Source organism: Coffea arabica, chromosome 3e (genome assembly GCF_036785885.1).
Source record: "Coffea arabica cultivar ET-39 chromosome 3e, Coffea Arabica ET-39 HiFi, whole genome shotgun sequence".
NCBI lineage: Eukaryota > Viridiplantae > Streptophyta > Magnoliopsida > Gentianales > Rubiaceae > Coffea > Coffea arabica.
This window is the reverse complement of record NC_092315.1, coordinates 17,261,940-17,277,716: the sequence shown is the minus strand read 5'-3', so window position 1 is coordinate 17,277,716 and position 15,777 is coordinate 17,261,940. Positions and strand designations below refer to the sequence as shown.

The following is a 15,777-nucleotide window of genomic DNA, read 5'->3' as shown; positions in this document are numbered from 1 at the left end:
TTTCATGAGACTGTATAAGAATGATAAAAGAGTGGTTTGATCCTTTTATTCATCTTCTTGTCATTTGTTTTTTATGTAGGAAAAGGGACAATTTTGTCCCTCCATTCCATTAGATCAAACAATAGAAATTGACAGAAGGGCCAAAAACTTACCCATTACGTTGTTTAAAGGATTAAATGATATATATTATGGTTTAGTGGCCAAAAGTAATAGTTTAGGGCAGAAGGGGCAGATTGAACAATTTACCGTCATATATTTCTTCTAACACTATATAATTATGGGCAAAAAGTCCCGATGGCCCTTAAACTATTAGCCGGATGAACTTTTGGCCCCCAAACAATTAAAAGTAAATTTTTGGCCCCCGATCTATCCAAAGTACAAAATGTTAGACCTTTTGTCAAATTCAGCAGTTAATACCGACGGAATCTACGACTACGTGAGAAGCACACCGAAATACGAAGGGCATTTTTGGCAATTTCAGCATCCGTTCCAAAATAGTTCTCGATTATGTTCCAATCGCATAGAAATTGGACGTCCTTGGACAAATTTATCAGGCAATCCAAGAATGTAGCACAAGTCGTCATGTGTTTGGAACAACCCGCCTGACATTGCTCGTAGGCGACGCAATTCAATAGAAACGAGCTCATGAAATCATCCAAAGCAATTCTGGGCATCTCGATTACCCCCCGTGCCTGAATTTTATGGCCAAGAAGCTCTCTTCCTCGCTGGGTTTAAGGTCAATTCCAGCGTACGAGAGATGCGAGACGCATTCGATTACGCGAGTGTTCAGAAACCCATCGGGTTTAGGTTCGCCGTGTTCCAGGGGGTTGAAGCTTTCGCAAAGAAAGTCCAGCAAATGCTTGCGTTCGAGTTCGAGGCTGCTGTATCTGGCCAAAACTAGCTCAAACCTTTGCAGTGCATTGTTGAAGAAATTTAGAGTCAATCGGCCCAAAGACGGCCCTGATCCTTCGTCATCGGGGTAAGCATACACCCACGACATCTGGATCAACATCGAGGTAAGCGGATCATCTGGATCGACCGGCACCAACCCTCCAAACTTTCGAAAGATTTCCAGAATGAAACAACTGTCAAGAACCAACATCTCTATGAATTCATCACTGCTGTACCCTGTATTTTCAAAGTAACACTCCCTAGCCTCGGCTTCCAAGGGCTGTACAGCCCTCAAATAGTCCTTCAACCCAATGCCCTTTTTTTGCGTCCGCTTCAGAAGAGCACCCCAGAATCACCATTTCGTATGCCCTTTGTATTTCGGGTCTCACGTGTTCGTAGATTCCGTCTGTATTAACTGCTGAATTTGACAGAAGGTCTAACATTTTGTACTTTAGATAGATCGGGGGCCAAAAGTTTACTTTTAATTGTTTGGGGGCCAAAAGTTCATCCGGCTAATAATTTGAGGGCCACCGGAACTCTTTGCCCTATAATTATTTAACCCACTATTTTGTGAGTTCAGTGTAATAAATGTCCGCAACCTAGCAACTAGTTTGTACATATCCCAGCTAGGGGTGGTAGTTTTTTTTTTTTAGTATGCAGTAGGATGTGTTAGTTTGTATTTAGGGTTATAATCACTTTACCCCCTTAACATCCAGTACCACTATTAATTTCCCCCTTAACGTTAATTTTTAGTCACTTTACTCCCAAAACTAATGGTCAAACTTAACGAAGTTTGTTAATTAAAGTAAAAAAGACAAGTTTAGCCCTTAAAGTTATTATCATTTTACCCCCATAAAACTATAGTCTCATTATCAATTTACCCCATAGAGTTATTTTTTTAAACCAACTTAGCAAGTTAAAAAATTTTAGAAGAAAGTACCCTCCTCTTTGTATAATAAAAATAATAAAAAATTTAGAGTGGATCTTCTCCTTTTAGTATCAAGAAAAAAAGTCAAAGTATTAATTTATTTCCTCTTGGCAATCTTATTAATATTAAAAAAATAGAAAGATGGGGAGGGGGAGGGAGAGATAGAGAGAGAGAGAGTTCAATTCTTTTTTTAAAAATACAAATAAGAAAGAATTAAATACTTTTATTATTTTAAAATTATTTCATTTTAATGTTTACCACCAGATTTCAATCCTAATCCCAATAACCTTAAATTAATACAATAATGTTAGACTTTTCTTTATTTTTTTTCTTTGCAAAATCTAATTTTCTGTCTCCTTCTTTCCTATCTCTTTTTCTTTTCCTAGTTTTAATAAGTGTGAAAAAGAAATTTGAGAAAATCCTTTTATTTTTATATTTTTGGATCTCTTAAAGTAAAAAAAAAGAATAATCATTCTAACTTTTTTATTTTTAATTATATATATAAAAGGGTAAATATATTTAAAAATTTTTGACCATACTAGTTAGATTAATGATGAAGTAAAATGCCTAGAAAATAGTATTATGAATTAAATCAATTATATCACTATAATTTAAAGGAATAAAGTAATAATAACAATGTAGTAATGCTATTTAATAAAATAGTATTTTTGTCCCAAATTTTTTAACATGTTGAGTTGAATTACTTATGGGAATGAAGTGACTAAAAGATAACGTTAGAGAATAAACTGATAGTAGTGATATAGTTTAAGAGGATAAAGTGATAATAACCATTGTATTTATCCCAATAGGAGACATCGAACCTAAAATGTCTCGCTTACACCTCCTCTTGAACCACCTAACCCATCCCTCCCCTCAATCTCAGGGTGTGTTAGTTATAACTACATAAACAAAAATATTTTCAAAATACATGCATATGGCACCTAAGCAGTAATCTACAGCTAATCTATTTACAGAAATATTACAATCCCTATCTTGGCCAAGACTAGTAATTAGGCTCTCTTGTCCTACTCTCCGTTGGTTTGGATGGAAAAAATGATAAATAAATACAACTGAGCCTTCGGCACTCATGCTTCTTCGTCAAGATAGCAGCCGTCAATAGGGATGCTAACAGGATCCCCCGCCCCGCCTTCGTTTCCCTCTCCCCTGCCCGTCCTGCTTCTCCCGTAGGTGCCCGCAGTTGACAATTTGATATTTTTAGAAGCCTTTATTCAATAGATCAAAATTAAATTTAAAGAATAAGATAAAATATCGAGCTGAAAAAAGTGAAAAATAAAAAATGAAACAAGAAATGTGTTGAAATAAAATAGGAAGAAAATTAAGAAACTCAATTGGATTATATAAATAATATTTGAAAATATTCATAGAATGTATAACATACTTGTGCCAAATATCAACTAGAAATTTGGATAGAAATGAAATAAAATTTATGTTTAGTTGTCAAATATTCTAAATTTATTATTATTAGATTATATAAGCGAGAAATGGGGCAGAGGTATCATCCCCCACCCCTGCCCGATTTAAAATTAGAGGAGAAAAATTTCCCCCGTCCCCCTCCCCGTCCCTGCTCCCGCCCCGTCCTGTCCCATTACTCCTTCCGTGGGGTGGGCACCCGAAGGTTCCTACCCGTTGCCATCTCTAGCCGTCAAGGTTGAACAAGTCTTGATAAAGGCAGTGTGATGTTACATGATTATCACCAATAGATTAGAAGAATATGCACTCAAAATGACAAGACAAACGATTTAGGCCTCTCCATAACTATCACCGTCATTGGGAATAACCTGCACGTCTGCGATGAAGTCCAACACCTGGCCCAAAATTACCCCGGGTAGGCATTTGATTCCTAATCTGCAAAGCTCTTGAAGACGTATAAAACCATCTTTATCCTGGGTTTATTATTTAATTGGTTGCTTGGGTGACATTCTTTACACTTGAAATAGCTACTACGACACTTATCAGCCATAGGGTACAAATGACAATTTCACACTCACGAGTCAATAGTTGGTAGTTCCGTTTGTGGAACTACCTAGTAGCAGCCTCTGGGGGGGGGGGGGGGGTCGGGTTTCCAGTTGGGCCTTGTAGCAGGCTTCCTCCGTTTGTGGAGGCTTTGTCCCACATCGGGTTCCGGGGGGGATTGGGATGGGTTTATTAGTTCCCTGTGAGATCTCAAAGGATACCGGCTTTTGGGATTCTCACAGGATTAAGGGTTAGTAAAACTATTGCCAAAAAGCTTTGGTCAAGAGTCAATAGTTGGTAGTTTTGCCTAGTTTCAAATTGTGACAAATTATAAACGTACGTCTCAGAGATAGAGTCAAGGCTGTATTAATTCACCAAAATTGAGTAACAGATTTCCCTATAAGTTATTTTCTGTTTTACCAAGGTAATATGTAGCAATCTGAAAGAAGAAAACATTATGTAGCAAACATATTAAAATGGAAACTTGGTGAGCAGACACAAGCAGCTACAGTTTGTCGAAGTCTTATTACTTCCTCACAGACGATGAAAACAGCAATTTATAATTCACATGTGCAAAACATAACCGGGAACCTTTTTTCAACATTTTTATGTGAAATTCTTCGCACGGTAATCCGGTTTCACAATGGAGATACAACCACTATGTGTTGTGGAAAGACGCCAAGTCAACCCTAAAGTGGATGCCTATATAAGTCCCGTCCAAAGTCACAATGTAGGCTCTTGTTCCATATTTGTTTGGCACTCCTTAAGTTTTATTTACCTCTAGAAGCAATGCAGAGAACTTATTTTCTTTTTGTCGGAGCCTTAGTGTTGCATTTTGTGCCAACTAGCTCAGTTGGCAAAGGTGTTGCCAACAAGCAAAAGAACACTGTTGATCTAAATGCACTTCTTGCCATCAAAGCCACCACTTTTGACCCCCAAAGGATCATCCCAACCAACTGGTCCACTTCTACCTCTGTTTGCAGCTGGATTGGAATCACCTGTAATGCTCGTCATCACAGAGTCGCAGCCATTGACCTTTCTTACATGGGAATTGCGGGAACTATACCTCCACAACTGGGAAATCTTTCTTTCCTCGTCTGGTTGAATATTAGGAATAACAGCTTTCATGGACAACTTCCACCCGATCTATCTCGTCTACGACGATTGAAGTACGTCAACCTTGCGGGCAACGACTTTGAAGGAGAATTTCCATCATGGTTGGGAATGGGAGGTTTATCTGAACTCCGGTACATAAACCTTGAAGACAACAAATTTTCAGGTTCATTATCAGGAAGGCTCTCTAATTTCACAAAGCTAGAGACCGTCGGGTTGGGTTACAACTTCTTTACAGGAAATCTTTCAGAAGAATTTAGTGGTCTACCAAAATTGAAATTTCTGGAAATTCAATTTAACCAACTTGTAGGCCCTCTGCCACGGGTTCTGTTTAACCTCTCCTCATTGCAATTTATTGGTTTTACCAATAATAGCTTATCGGGTTACCTTCCAGCACATATCTGCGATCATTTCCCACAACTCCAAGGGCTTTACTTATCATTTAATTACTTTGAGGGTGAAATTCCATCAGGCATCGGAGAATGTTCAAGACTTCGAATTTTATCTTTGTCTTACAACAAATTAAGTGGATTTATACCGAAAGGAGTTTGGAATCTAACCACGGCTACAGATATACTTTTTGGGGGGGACAACCTGACAGGTAAGCTACAAACTTTTTTTTTTGGTAAGCTACCAAATTGATTTTATATCGAAATTATTCTTTTGTCTATTTGAGCCATCACCGGATCACAACTTGACTGTTAACATATGTGCGGAAACACTTGCGCCTTGTTTGATATCCGTTCAGCACTTAAATTTAAATCACTTTTAAGCATTGTCAGTGTATAAATTTTTTTTTTATACTAATCGATTTAGATCATGCTAAATTTCAATATGAATTTAAATTTAAATTTCAAATCATGCATATGTGACATACATCCAAAACTGCTAGTGTAAAAAAATTATTATACTATCAGTACATAAAAATTTAATCCTAAACTTAATGGGTTCAAACTTTAATATGTTTAGACATATTTGATAATAAAAAATAGAATATTTTGATTAATTAAGTGGCTCTGAATTGTCTAAATCAAATTTATTCTGAACAATAAGTGATAAGTTGTTTACTTATAATTTAATGTAAAATACACTCAAATATTGGAAATTCAATACTTAATAATTCAATACTGTAATGAATTCAAATTTCATATTTCATATTTTAGTTTTATCAAAAGCACCCTTAATGTTTAGATAGACTGGATTTAAGAAATAATTCCTTCCTTTTTGGCATTATTTGCTCTTAATAACAAAATGGTTATGTTTGAAATAGTGAAATACTTTCACACGAATACTGATAATCAAATGTTAGTAGGGTTATGACTGTAGATGCATTAGTGTGTAGAAATACTTATACTTACTTTTGCATAGCCTAGATTTAGGCAATAATTCCTTTCTTTTGGCATTATTTTTTTCATTTATAATTATATGGGGATGGTAGAAATACTTTCACATAGATACTAAATTAAAAATTGGGCAATTTAGTTTTGCAAATTTCAATTTTGGTATCAATTTCGTTTCGAATCATGTGTACCTTTACAAAATCCATCAACATAGACATATAGATTGCCCACCAAAATGACCACCATTTTTAAGAGTGTATCTAATAGTTTCATTTTACCAATATGAACGGAAGATTTACATGATAATAGCTGAAACTGGAGCCAAGATCATTACAATTCCAAATGCTTATCTAATGTCTATTATGGTGACAGCAGGCCTTCAATAAAACTTATTTTCATGCCCATGACTTCTTGGCAGGTGAAATTCCAAAGGCCATTGGCAATCTCTATAAATTGGAGCGACTTGCCATACAGGAAGCTAAATTGACAGGTAAAAAAACTTTATAACTTGTGAAAATAAGATCAATTTTATTATTGCATTGTCATAATACCCTTTTAAAACTAGAATTTAAGCTCAAGCTCAAGTTCAAACAAGTTCATACACAAATCAAACTGGACTCTAGGTCTTATGTCAAGAGGTTAATACCTACTGGTGCACCGGCACAAGCTAAACTGATTTAGGTAATCTCAATATGCTAAATATATAACTCAACTCCAATTGATTGCACTCGAAAACAAAAGATACTGATTGAGGGATTACAGACGATGTAGTTAATGGAAAATAGGACGATGACGAAGCGCTTAAAGAGAAGGTATGATGAAAAACTGGAGAATCGGATGATGTAATACATGCATACTAATTACATATGCAATACTAAAATAACATAGAAAAATGCCTACAAAAATTAATCCTTATAATGTTTTTAGAATTAAAAATCAAAATTTATGGCAACTAAATTCATGAGACCTATTTGACAAAATACAAAAGATAAAATTGTGATAGGAATTTAAAAAAAAAAATTTTCAGTGAGCATTGTTTTAAAGCCCGGTCGGTACTGACCGACCGAACCAGTTTTTTTAATGTCAATGCCTTCTTTGTGCATTTCATTTGTTTGTCTGCCTTCTATTTTTTAAAGTCCTATCTTATAAACTACTATACATATAATTTAGAAAAATTGTATATGTTAAAAGTTAAAAATGTAGGAAATAATGTTGTCTATAATTCTTTTTCCTTTTTCTTATAAACATTATTTTTGAGCTTTAAACAAGTAGCATTTAGAAGATTAGAATGAGGATTGAAACAATTCTTATTAACATCATGACTGAAGTTCGCATATTTTTAGATGTTCAATATTTACTAAAAATATTTACAGCATAGTTATGACGTCACAGGTTAATAACAGTTAGCCTAATCATTGAACTAGTGACCCTCGACTCATTCATTCTTCTGAGTCAATGAAAGGTTTGGAATTTGAAATCTTGCATGAGAACATTTACAATTGTCCAAGTTATCCAAAGATCAAAATTAAATATTACAAAATTTTGATCATCAAACAGATGCCAAGAGAAATTAATGAAAAGTTGAAAAAAGTGGGAAAAAAAAAACGTTAAATGACTGTGTATGAACTCATTACTAGGTTAGGATGACAAACCTCCATTTACAAGACCCGGCATGACATCAATTGCTTGACCACTGTCAAATCTTTTCTTTTCTTTTTTTTTTTCAAGCAAATGGATTTCCTTTTCATTGTTCAGCAGGGTAAGTATTACAATTGAGGCGAAACTCTAAGTAAATCAATTATCACGTGTCCTATACAAAACTGTACTAAAAAGCAAATTGAATGCATAGGAAAATGAAAAGCCTAACTCTGCGAACAATTTGAATCAGGTTCTAATTCCAACATTAACTCTCAGTTAGTTTTGGCGCGAGAAGCTTTAGGCCAAGGGTAACATGTCAGTTGTTGTACTCTTGATTACTGCTTCCGCCACCTTCACAATTGAAGTGGGAGATTGTTGAAAGATTCTGTTCTCCTCTCCATCCGTATATGTTATATTATGACCAGTGTTTTAAAACTCGAACTGAACAATGATGCAGTTGATCTCAGGGATTTAGAGTCAATAACTTTGATCGGTTGGCTTGAAATTAAAAATTGAAGAACAAATGATGTCATAATCATGTCATAAATATACTTTAATTTTGTAAAACTAAAATAAAATAAAAAAATTTTTCTTTAAGTTGACAGTTTATATGTGTTTTTGATAAGTTTAGATATAAAGCAATGGATTATGGGTGATTGCATTTTTTTTAAAAAAAAAAAAAAGGGTAAAACGCACTTTACCTCCTATGGTTTAACAAATCCTCTCATGATTTGAACTAAAATGTCAAAGTGACAAAAATGCTACTCTATAATGAAACCCAAAGAAATGTCGAGGTTATCCTTGCTTATAAACTAAATGATTGAAGTGATCAAACTATATAAACACAAAGTGCACTACACTTTAACCCCTTATGGTTTTATGTTTTACCGTATAACCTCTTATGGTTTAGTACTTTACCAATAACCTTATTATTTTCAATATATATATATATCTCCCGTGTGATTAATAAATAATTTTCAACTTTACATAGGGATACTTTTAATATTTTAGTTGACTACATCATAGAACACAAATTCAGTCACTCTTATACTTTAGTTCAAATCATAATGGAGTTATATATAATTTTGAAAACATAGAGGGGGTTATGTGAAAAATGCTAAACTATAGAGGATTAAAGTGTAACTTACCCAAAAAAATGGATTACATTCAAAAAATTGTACAAGCTATGGTGAAAATGTAACTTCAGAATTGTTTATGGGTGATTTTACAAATATCAGTGGGTGATAATGACCTATTAAAAAAATTTGAGGGCAACAAAGTTATTAAGTACGGAAACCTAATTGATTATTCCTGTTCCTTCTCTCCTTCATGCCGTTACTTTTTCCCTTTCAAAACACGTGCTAAGCGAGCGCATGCCACAAATAGTCAATTCCAAACACACGTATGAGAATATAGCTTTTTTGTCATACTTCCCTTCTGTTTATCTTCTCTTCTCTTCTCTTCAGCAATGTTTTGAAAATTGAACCGGATCGATCGGAACCGTAAATCGATCATAGTTTCGATTCAATTCATATCTCGGATTGACTAGACTTAAAAACCAGTATGAACTGTGCGAACCGAATTGAACTATTGAATTGACGGTTTTTTGTTTTTGTCTATTAAATTGAAAACAATAAAAAAGAATATGTTTCCTTAACCCTAAAAACTAATTATTAAATACTACATCCACTCACTTTCTTCCCATTTTTTTATCTCTTATCAAGTTTGCATCTTTGTTTTTTATTTTCCTGACTTCCTCTAAACTCCAAACTTCTTTTTTTTTTTTTTAGGTTACAATCTCTAAATCTGAAAAAAAGTGAATTAAAAATTTAAATTCACAATATCTAATTCCCATAGACTCGAATTTTGTATAGTTTTAGAGTATTGTGGTATTTTTGGGTTGGATTTAAGATTATTTTTTGGTAGATACAATTGAGATTGAGATGAAATTTATTTGTTGTAACTTATAATTTAAAATTTTTATTTGTGAAAATCCAAGTTCTTTGAAAATATTAAACTTTTCATCATAAAAAATCTTAAATTAGTCCGTTGCATGTCTTATTTTGTACATATATATTTATATAAATTATTTTTTAAAAATTTATTGAACCAGAGTTGAACTGGTCTGACCTGTTGAACCTCGACCTTAGCACTTCACCGATTCAATTAACAGTCTGAGTTTCAAAATATTACTCTTCAGTCTCTTCCTTTCTTGCTTTTTTTTTTTCCTTCTCTCTCTTGTCTAATTTCAAAGCTTCAAAGAATATAGAAGTGGCTTCTAAGATAGAATTAGGCTTGGTGAAGTTGTCGAAGCTACATGCTTCGATTTTGTCAGCGAAATCAGGGAGGATAAAAGTTAGAAAAGAAGAAAATTTTACACAAAAATGAAAATTTTGAAAACCGGATTCTCACCGATTTTACCAATTCCGGTTCAAATGGGTTTTGACCGGGTTTTTGCTGGCCGAGTTTTAGATTTAACTCAAACTAGAAGACCTGCTGGTTCCCGATTTAACTGCTGGACCAGTTAGTTCAAACCGAGTTTTTAAAAACACAGATTGTTGACAGCTAGTAGCCTAGTACGAGCCTTCCAAGTTTGGATACAGAAGACCTTGAGGTAGTACGCTCACACTGCCGTTCTAGTTCTTCCAAGTTTGTGTAGGATGTTATTTTATAAAAATTAACAAGCACAGCTCAAGGTCTCAATACAGCTGATGCCATCTCTCCCTTTCGCTCTCAGAAAAATCATAAAGCAAAAAAAAAAAAAAAAAAGTGCCATTGAATCATCAGCTATATTACACAACACACAGTGTGAAGATGCACATGACCAGTACGTACCCCATACAAATATATACCATTCCGCAATTCTTCCAAATCAATAGATCTCTTTCATAGCTGATTTTACAGGAAAAGAAAAAAAAATATACCAGAACTGGAATCCCTCCAAAAGGCATGGTTCTCTCTATGCAAATGATCCAGAAAATTATTGAAAGTTGCAGCTTTAAATTCCTTAACCACAGAAGAATTCCTCCTCCCTTAATAAATCCCACCGCTTTGGACTTGCTATTGAGCCTTAAGCATTTGTGACTGGATCAGGAAATCTCAAATACAAAGAACCCAAAAGATGCCAATGGTTAAACCAAAATGAATTTGAACTACCATTTCCAATACTTACGTGAATAAAAGGCTGTGTAATTGATCTCAGTTGCAATAACTTTTCTCTAAACCCAAGAACAAGTGGAGGCAATCTAAACCTCCCATATTAAACCTTTAAAATTACTTACCACCCCATGAATTGCAACACTTTTGCAATAAAATAATACCCTTCTTTTTTTCCCCCCTCCAAAACAAGATCGGGACCACTACAAACCTTACTGCAACTAAATACGTTCAGTCAGCTTCCACATAAGAACTGATTCAATGTAGTCAAATATGAAAAGAGAAAAGATGATTTTAACCACAGTAGTTGATGCTAAGTTCATTAATTATAGTACCAGGATTTACCTGAATTGGTCTCATCATTATGTACGATCAAATTAATGCTTGCTAGCTTCTAAATCATAGCACTTGATACTACTTGCGTCCTGTATATGTCCATTTCTCATTACTTCGCTCTACCACTCACCAACTGGTTACAAGTAAGATAACTCATTTTCTTCTTACCTAGTTGTCAATTTGATTTTGCAGGTAAAATACCTCAAGAGGTTGGTAATCTTAGCAAGTTGGAAGTTATAGAGTTGGACTCAAATAGGTTGAGAGGTCCCATCCCCCTGAAACTTTTCAACATTTCAACACTAAAAGGCATTTCCCTCACAGACAATGATTTATCAGGCGAGCTTCCATCGACTCTAGGTGTTTTCTTACCCAATCTTGAGGGACTCTACATTGGTTCAAATGCATTCACTGGAGCTGTACTAACGTCCATCTCAAATGCCTCTAGGCTCAAAATACTAGACCTTGGTGGTAACTATTTTACTGGTGCAATCCCTCATTCTCTTGGAAACTTGAGATTACTAGAATTCTTTTCTATAGCAGCAAATGATTTTTCTCGGGACTCGCTATCCAAAGAGTTGAGTTTTCTCATGTCCCTTGCAAATTGCAGACATTTAACAGAGTTATGGATATTTGAGATTCCCTTGAACGGCTTCCTTCCAAAGTCTATTGGAAACCTTTCTAGCTCACTTGAAAGCTTTGATGCAAGTCATTGTGGAATCAAAGGTGAAATTCCAAGTTCAATGGGTAATTTGAGCAACTTGGCAGAGCTATTATTTGAAGGCAACAGTTTGTCAGGGATGATTCCAACTACAATCAAGTCATTCTTGAAGCTTCAGAGGATAGATCTAAGCTACAATCAGATACAAGGAGCTATTCCAAGTGAGTTTTGCCTTGTGTTGGACTTAGGCTTATTAAATCTGGGACAAAATAAGCTCTCTGGTGTGGTGCCTTCTTGTATAGGAAATGTAAGTACACTCAGATATGTTTATCTTAATTCCAACAAATTAAGTTCTATCATACCAGCAACCCTTTGGAGCCTAAGAGATATTTTGGAGCTGGACATGTCAGTAAATTATTTGACCGGTGCTTTACCTGCTGAAATTGGAAACTTGAAGTCATTAATCAGATTGAACCTTTCAAATAATCAATACTTTGGTAAAATACCTAGCACCATTGGAGAACTACAGAATTTACTAGAACTCTCCTTGGAACATAACAAGCTACAAGGACTGATACCAGGATCCATGAAGAACATGTTGCAGTTACAGCTTTTGGATCTGTCTTTTAACAAACTGGAAGGTGAAATTCCCAACTCACTGCAGGTACTCTCAGATCTTCAATATTTTAATGTGTCTTACAACAGATTACGGGGACCAATTCCCCATGAAGGGCCATTCAAAAACTTCACGAACCTATCTTTTCTCTCGAATGAAGCATTGTGTGGCGCTTCTTGGCTCCAACCTTGTCCAAGTACTTTTGCACATAAATCAAGGACGAAAAAGGTAGTCTTGATTGTTTTGTTGGTAGCAGGATTTCTAATACTAGCCTCGGTGATTTTGGTTCCTTTGATAAGGTTAAAGTTGAGAAAGAAAATTCTAGATCCAGCTCAAAACTTGCTTCCTATGGCGACATTTGAAAGGGCATCCATCCATGAACTTAGACAAATAACAAATGGATTTAGCAAGAGTAACTTACTTGGCTCGGGGAGCTTTGGTTCAGTTTACAAGGGAGTTCGTGAAAATGGGATGATTTGGGCTATAAAGGTTTTTGATTTGCAGCTAGAAGGTGCATTTAAAAGCTTTGATAGAGAATGCGAAGTTTTAAGCTGCCTTCGTCATCGAAATTTAACTAGAGTTATTACTGCTTGCTCTAGCCTTGACTTTAGAGCTTTGGTGCTTGAATACATGCCCAACGGAAGCCTTGAGAAATGGCTTCATTCAAACCATCATTTCTTAAACATCAGGCAAAGGTTGGATATCATGATAGATGTGGCTTCTGGTTTGGAATATCTCCACTATGGTTATTCAACTCCTATAGTTCATTGTGATTTAAAGCCTAGCAATATTCTCCTAGATCAAGACATGGTTGGGCATGTTTGCGATTTTGGAATTGCTAAGTTGTTGGGAGATGAAGAATCTGTGGTACAAACAAAGACTCTTGCTACATTTGGATATATTGCCCCAGGTGATTTTTCTTGATTCCAATTTAGAATTTTTTATGTCATTCAAATTAATGTTTCAGCTTTCAACAACCAGTACGGTATATTTGAAACATATAAACTTTGGAAAAAAAAATATGAAATTGGTGAACTAATACCAGTACTTGACTTTAACTATGAGTTTCAAATTTTGATGCTAGAGTATGGACTGGAAGGATTGATTTCAACAAGCAGTGATGTTTACAGCTTCGGAATTACATTGATGGAGACATTTACGAAAAGAAAGCCTAAGGATGAGATGTTTATAGAAGAGTTAAGCCTCAGGCGTTGGGTACGAGAATGCTTACCAGATTCCATGATTCACCTTACAGATGTAGACTTACTTAATCCTAAAGATGAACTTGTACAAAGGAAGATTGAATGCATATCATCTATCTTGCAACTTGGTTTAAGTTGTACAACAGATGCTCCTGAAGAGAGAATAAACATGAAAGAAGCTCTAAGAGGGCTCCAGAAAATCAAACTTCAGTTTATCAAAGATATCACACCTTGAAACAGGTATAAAACCATTATATATGAGATAATCCAATAGCAATTTGTTCTTTAATATCATGGGTATGTCAAAAGCTTATTCCAAGGATTACTATTCATTCAAGTGGTACTTATGTTTTTCTACTGTGAATACATGGCAGAGCCCTGAATGCAAATGTATCTGCGGAATTCTTTGTCTTGACTTGGTTCACCATCGAAATGCTTAAAGTTTAAGAAAGGAATGAGATATGTTGTATTGCCAATAAACTTGTTCACAGATGTGGAGACCTCCAGTTCATGATCCAAATTTATGTGTTATGGAAGGCCAAGCATTTTAATCGGTGTATATGTTTGACATACATATATATTGCAATTAAGTTGGTAATTTACTTTTAGGTAGTGATGCATCTTTCCTTTTTTCAAAATTTTCAAATAAATGAGAAACAAATTCATCCTCAATATATATCACCATATAGAGGTACACGTAGGCAGTTGTATTTGTACGTACAGAACATGCATAGGCAAATAGATTCATGCATTTATTTTATTGCAAATTACATTTTAAAGGTGCAAAGAACAGAGATTGCAAAGTGGTAGCTTTTATGTGCAACAATTACTACTTTACAGAAATTGATAGCACTTTTTTAGGTAAAATTGAAACTTGTATTTGTAATTGTTGTTGATGATAGTTGGAGATTGTTAAAATTAATGATATACCGCTTCTTTAAATTAGAAATGGTGGGAGTCAAATTCAAGTCAAATACCAAATTGTTTGGTTCAATTTATAAACCTAAAAGATACTCGATTTCTTGCATCTGTAAAGGCTTGGGTTGACATTGGACAAATCCACTGCCAATTGATGGGCTGAACCTTAGGTCCAGTTTAGATTGCAATTTTTTTTGAAGTTTTCTTAAAAAAAAAAAGCGATAACAATGTAACATATATAAAATAAAAATATTTAAAAAAATTCACAAAAAATTCACAAAAAATAACAATCCAAACATCCGGTAAAAGTGCGTGTGAACACTTCAATTTGGTCGTCACATCCCATTTGTTGGTCAATGTAACAAAGCAAGTGAACATTTGGATTTGGCGGTCACATTCCATTCCTCGGTCAATATAACAAAGTATTTTCATTGTCTAGTGACGTACGTTAAATTGCCATCAATAGAATTAGGCTTGTGGAAGAGCCTCAGGCAAGACAATGCTTGTTTATTGACTTTTGGTAATTCAAATGGATTTAGGAGGGAATTGAAGTATAATTAAAAGAAGCAAAATTAAACTTCACAAATAGCAATAATATATTTAGAGTGCAGTGAGTCTTCATACTCATGGCACTAGTTTAACTTAAATTTGGAGAAATGCACTCTTGCAACTTAAATTTGTACGCTTCATTTAAGCACAGTACAAAAGTTTCTACAGCATTCATCTTTGAACAACAAATTAATCCGATAAAATATTAATGATCTTAACTAATACAAAACTTTCAATGTATCTAAGTTTTTGGAACATTTCACAACGAATGTTCTTGACACTATTTGAATTTAGATTTTTGCTTCAAATTTAAAACTCAAGACCAATTAATATTATTGTGCTCTCAATCTAAGAACAATAAACAAGGGCATAAAAACTAAATCAATATGTACTCTAATGAATACTATTACATTTTTCACTCTTAAAACTTATTAATTTCCTGAACCTAAAGAGAGAAG

The 15,777-nt window shown here is 34.6% G+C and overlaps 1 protein-coding gene and 1 pseudogene across 2 annotated transcripts; one reads left to right on the top strand and one right to left on the bottom strand.

Annotated features, from left to right (window-relative positions):
* Positions 1-318: 318 nt before the first annotated feature.
* On the bottom strand, positions 319-3,673 carry LOC140038420 (UPF0481 protein At3g47200-like; annotated as a pseudogene).
* An 827-nt stretch (positions 3,674-4,500) lies between these two features.
* On the top strand, positions 4,501-14,450 carry LOC113716172 (uncharacterized). 2 transcript variants are annotated; one of them, XM_072044752.1, is made up of 5 exons: positions 4,501-5,507; positions 6,665-6,736; positions 11,569-13,560; positions 13,735-14,092; positions 14,227-14,450. In XM_072044752.1, exons 1-4 carry the CDS (start codon positions 4,583-4,585, stop codon positions 14,085-14,087), a joined length of 3,342 nt encoding a protein of 1,113 aa, XP_071900853.1. In that variant the 5' UTR covers positions 4,501-4,582; the 3' UTR covers positions 14,088-14,092; positions 14,227-14,450. The 2 variants fall into 2 exon arrangements, with proteins under 2 accessions (XP_071900853.1, XP_071900852.1); XM_072044751.1 differs by having other exon boundaries at positions 13,735-14,450.
* The last annotated feature ends 1,327 nt before the right edge of the window (positions 14,451-15,777 follow it).

Bases quoted from the DNA above. Each gene is read 5' to 3' on its own strand.
- LOC113716172 (XM_072044752.1), top strand. From the start codon at position 4,583: ATGCAGAGAACTTATTTTCTTTTTGTCGGAGCCTTAGTGTTGCATTTT. The intron at 5,508-6,664 runs GTAAGCTACAAA...ACTTCTTGGCAG, and splicing joins TGGGGGGGACAACCTGACAG to GTGAAATTCCAAAGGCCATT. The intron at 6,737-11,568 runs GTAAAAAAACTT...TTGATTTTGCAG, and splicing joins ACAGGAAGCTAAATTGACAG to GTAAAATACCTCAAGAGGTT.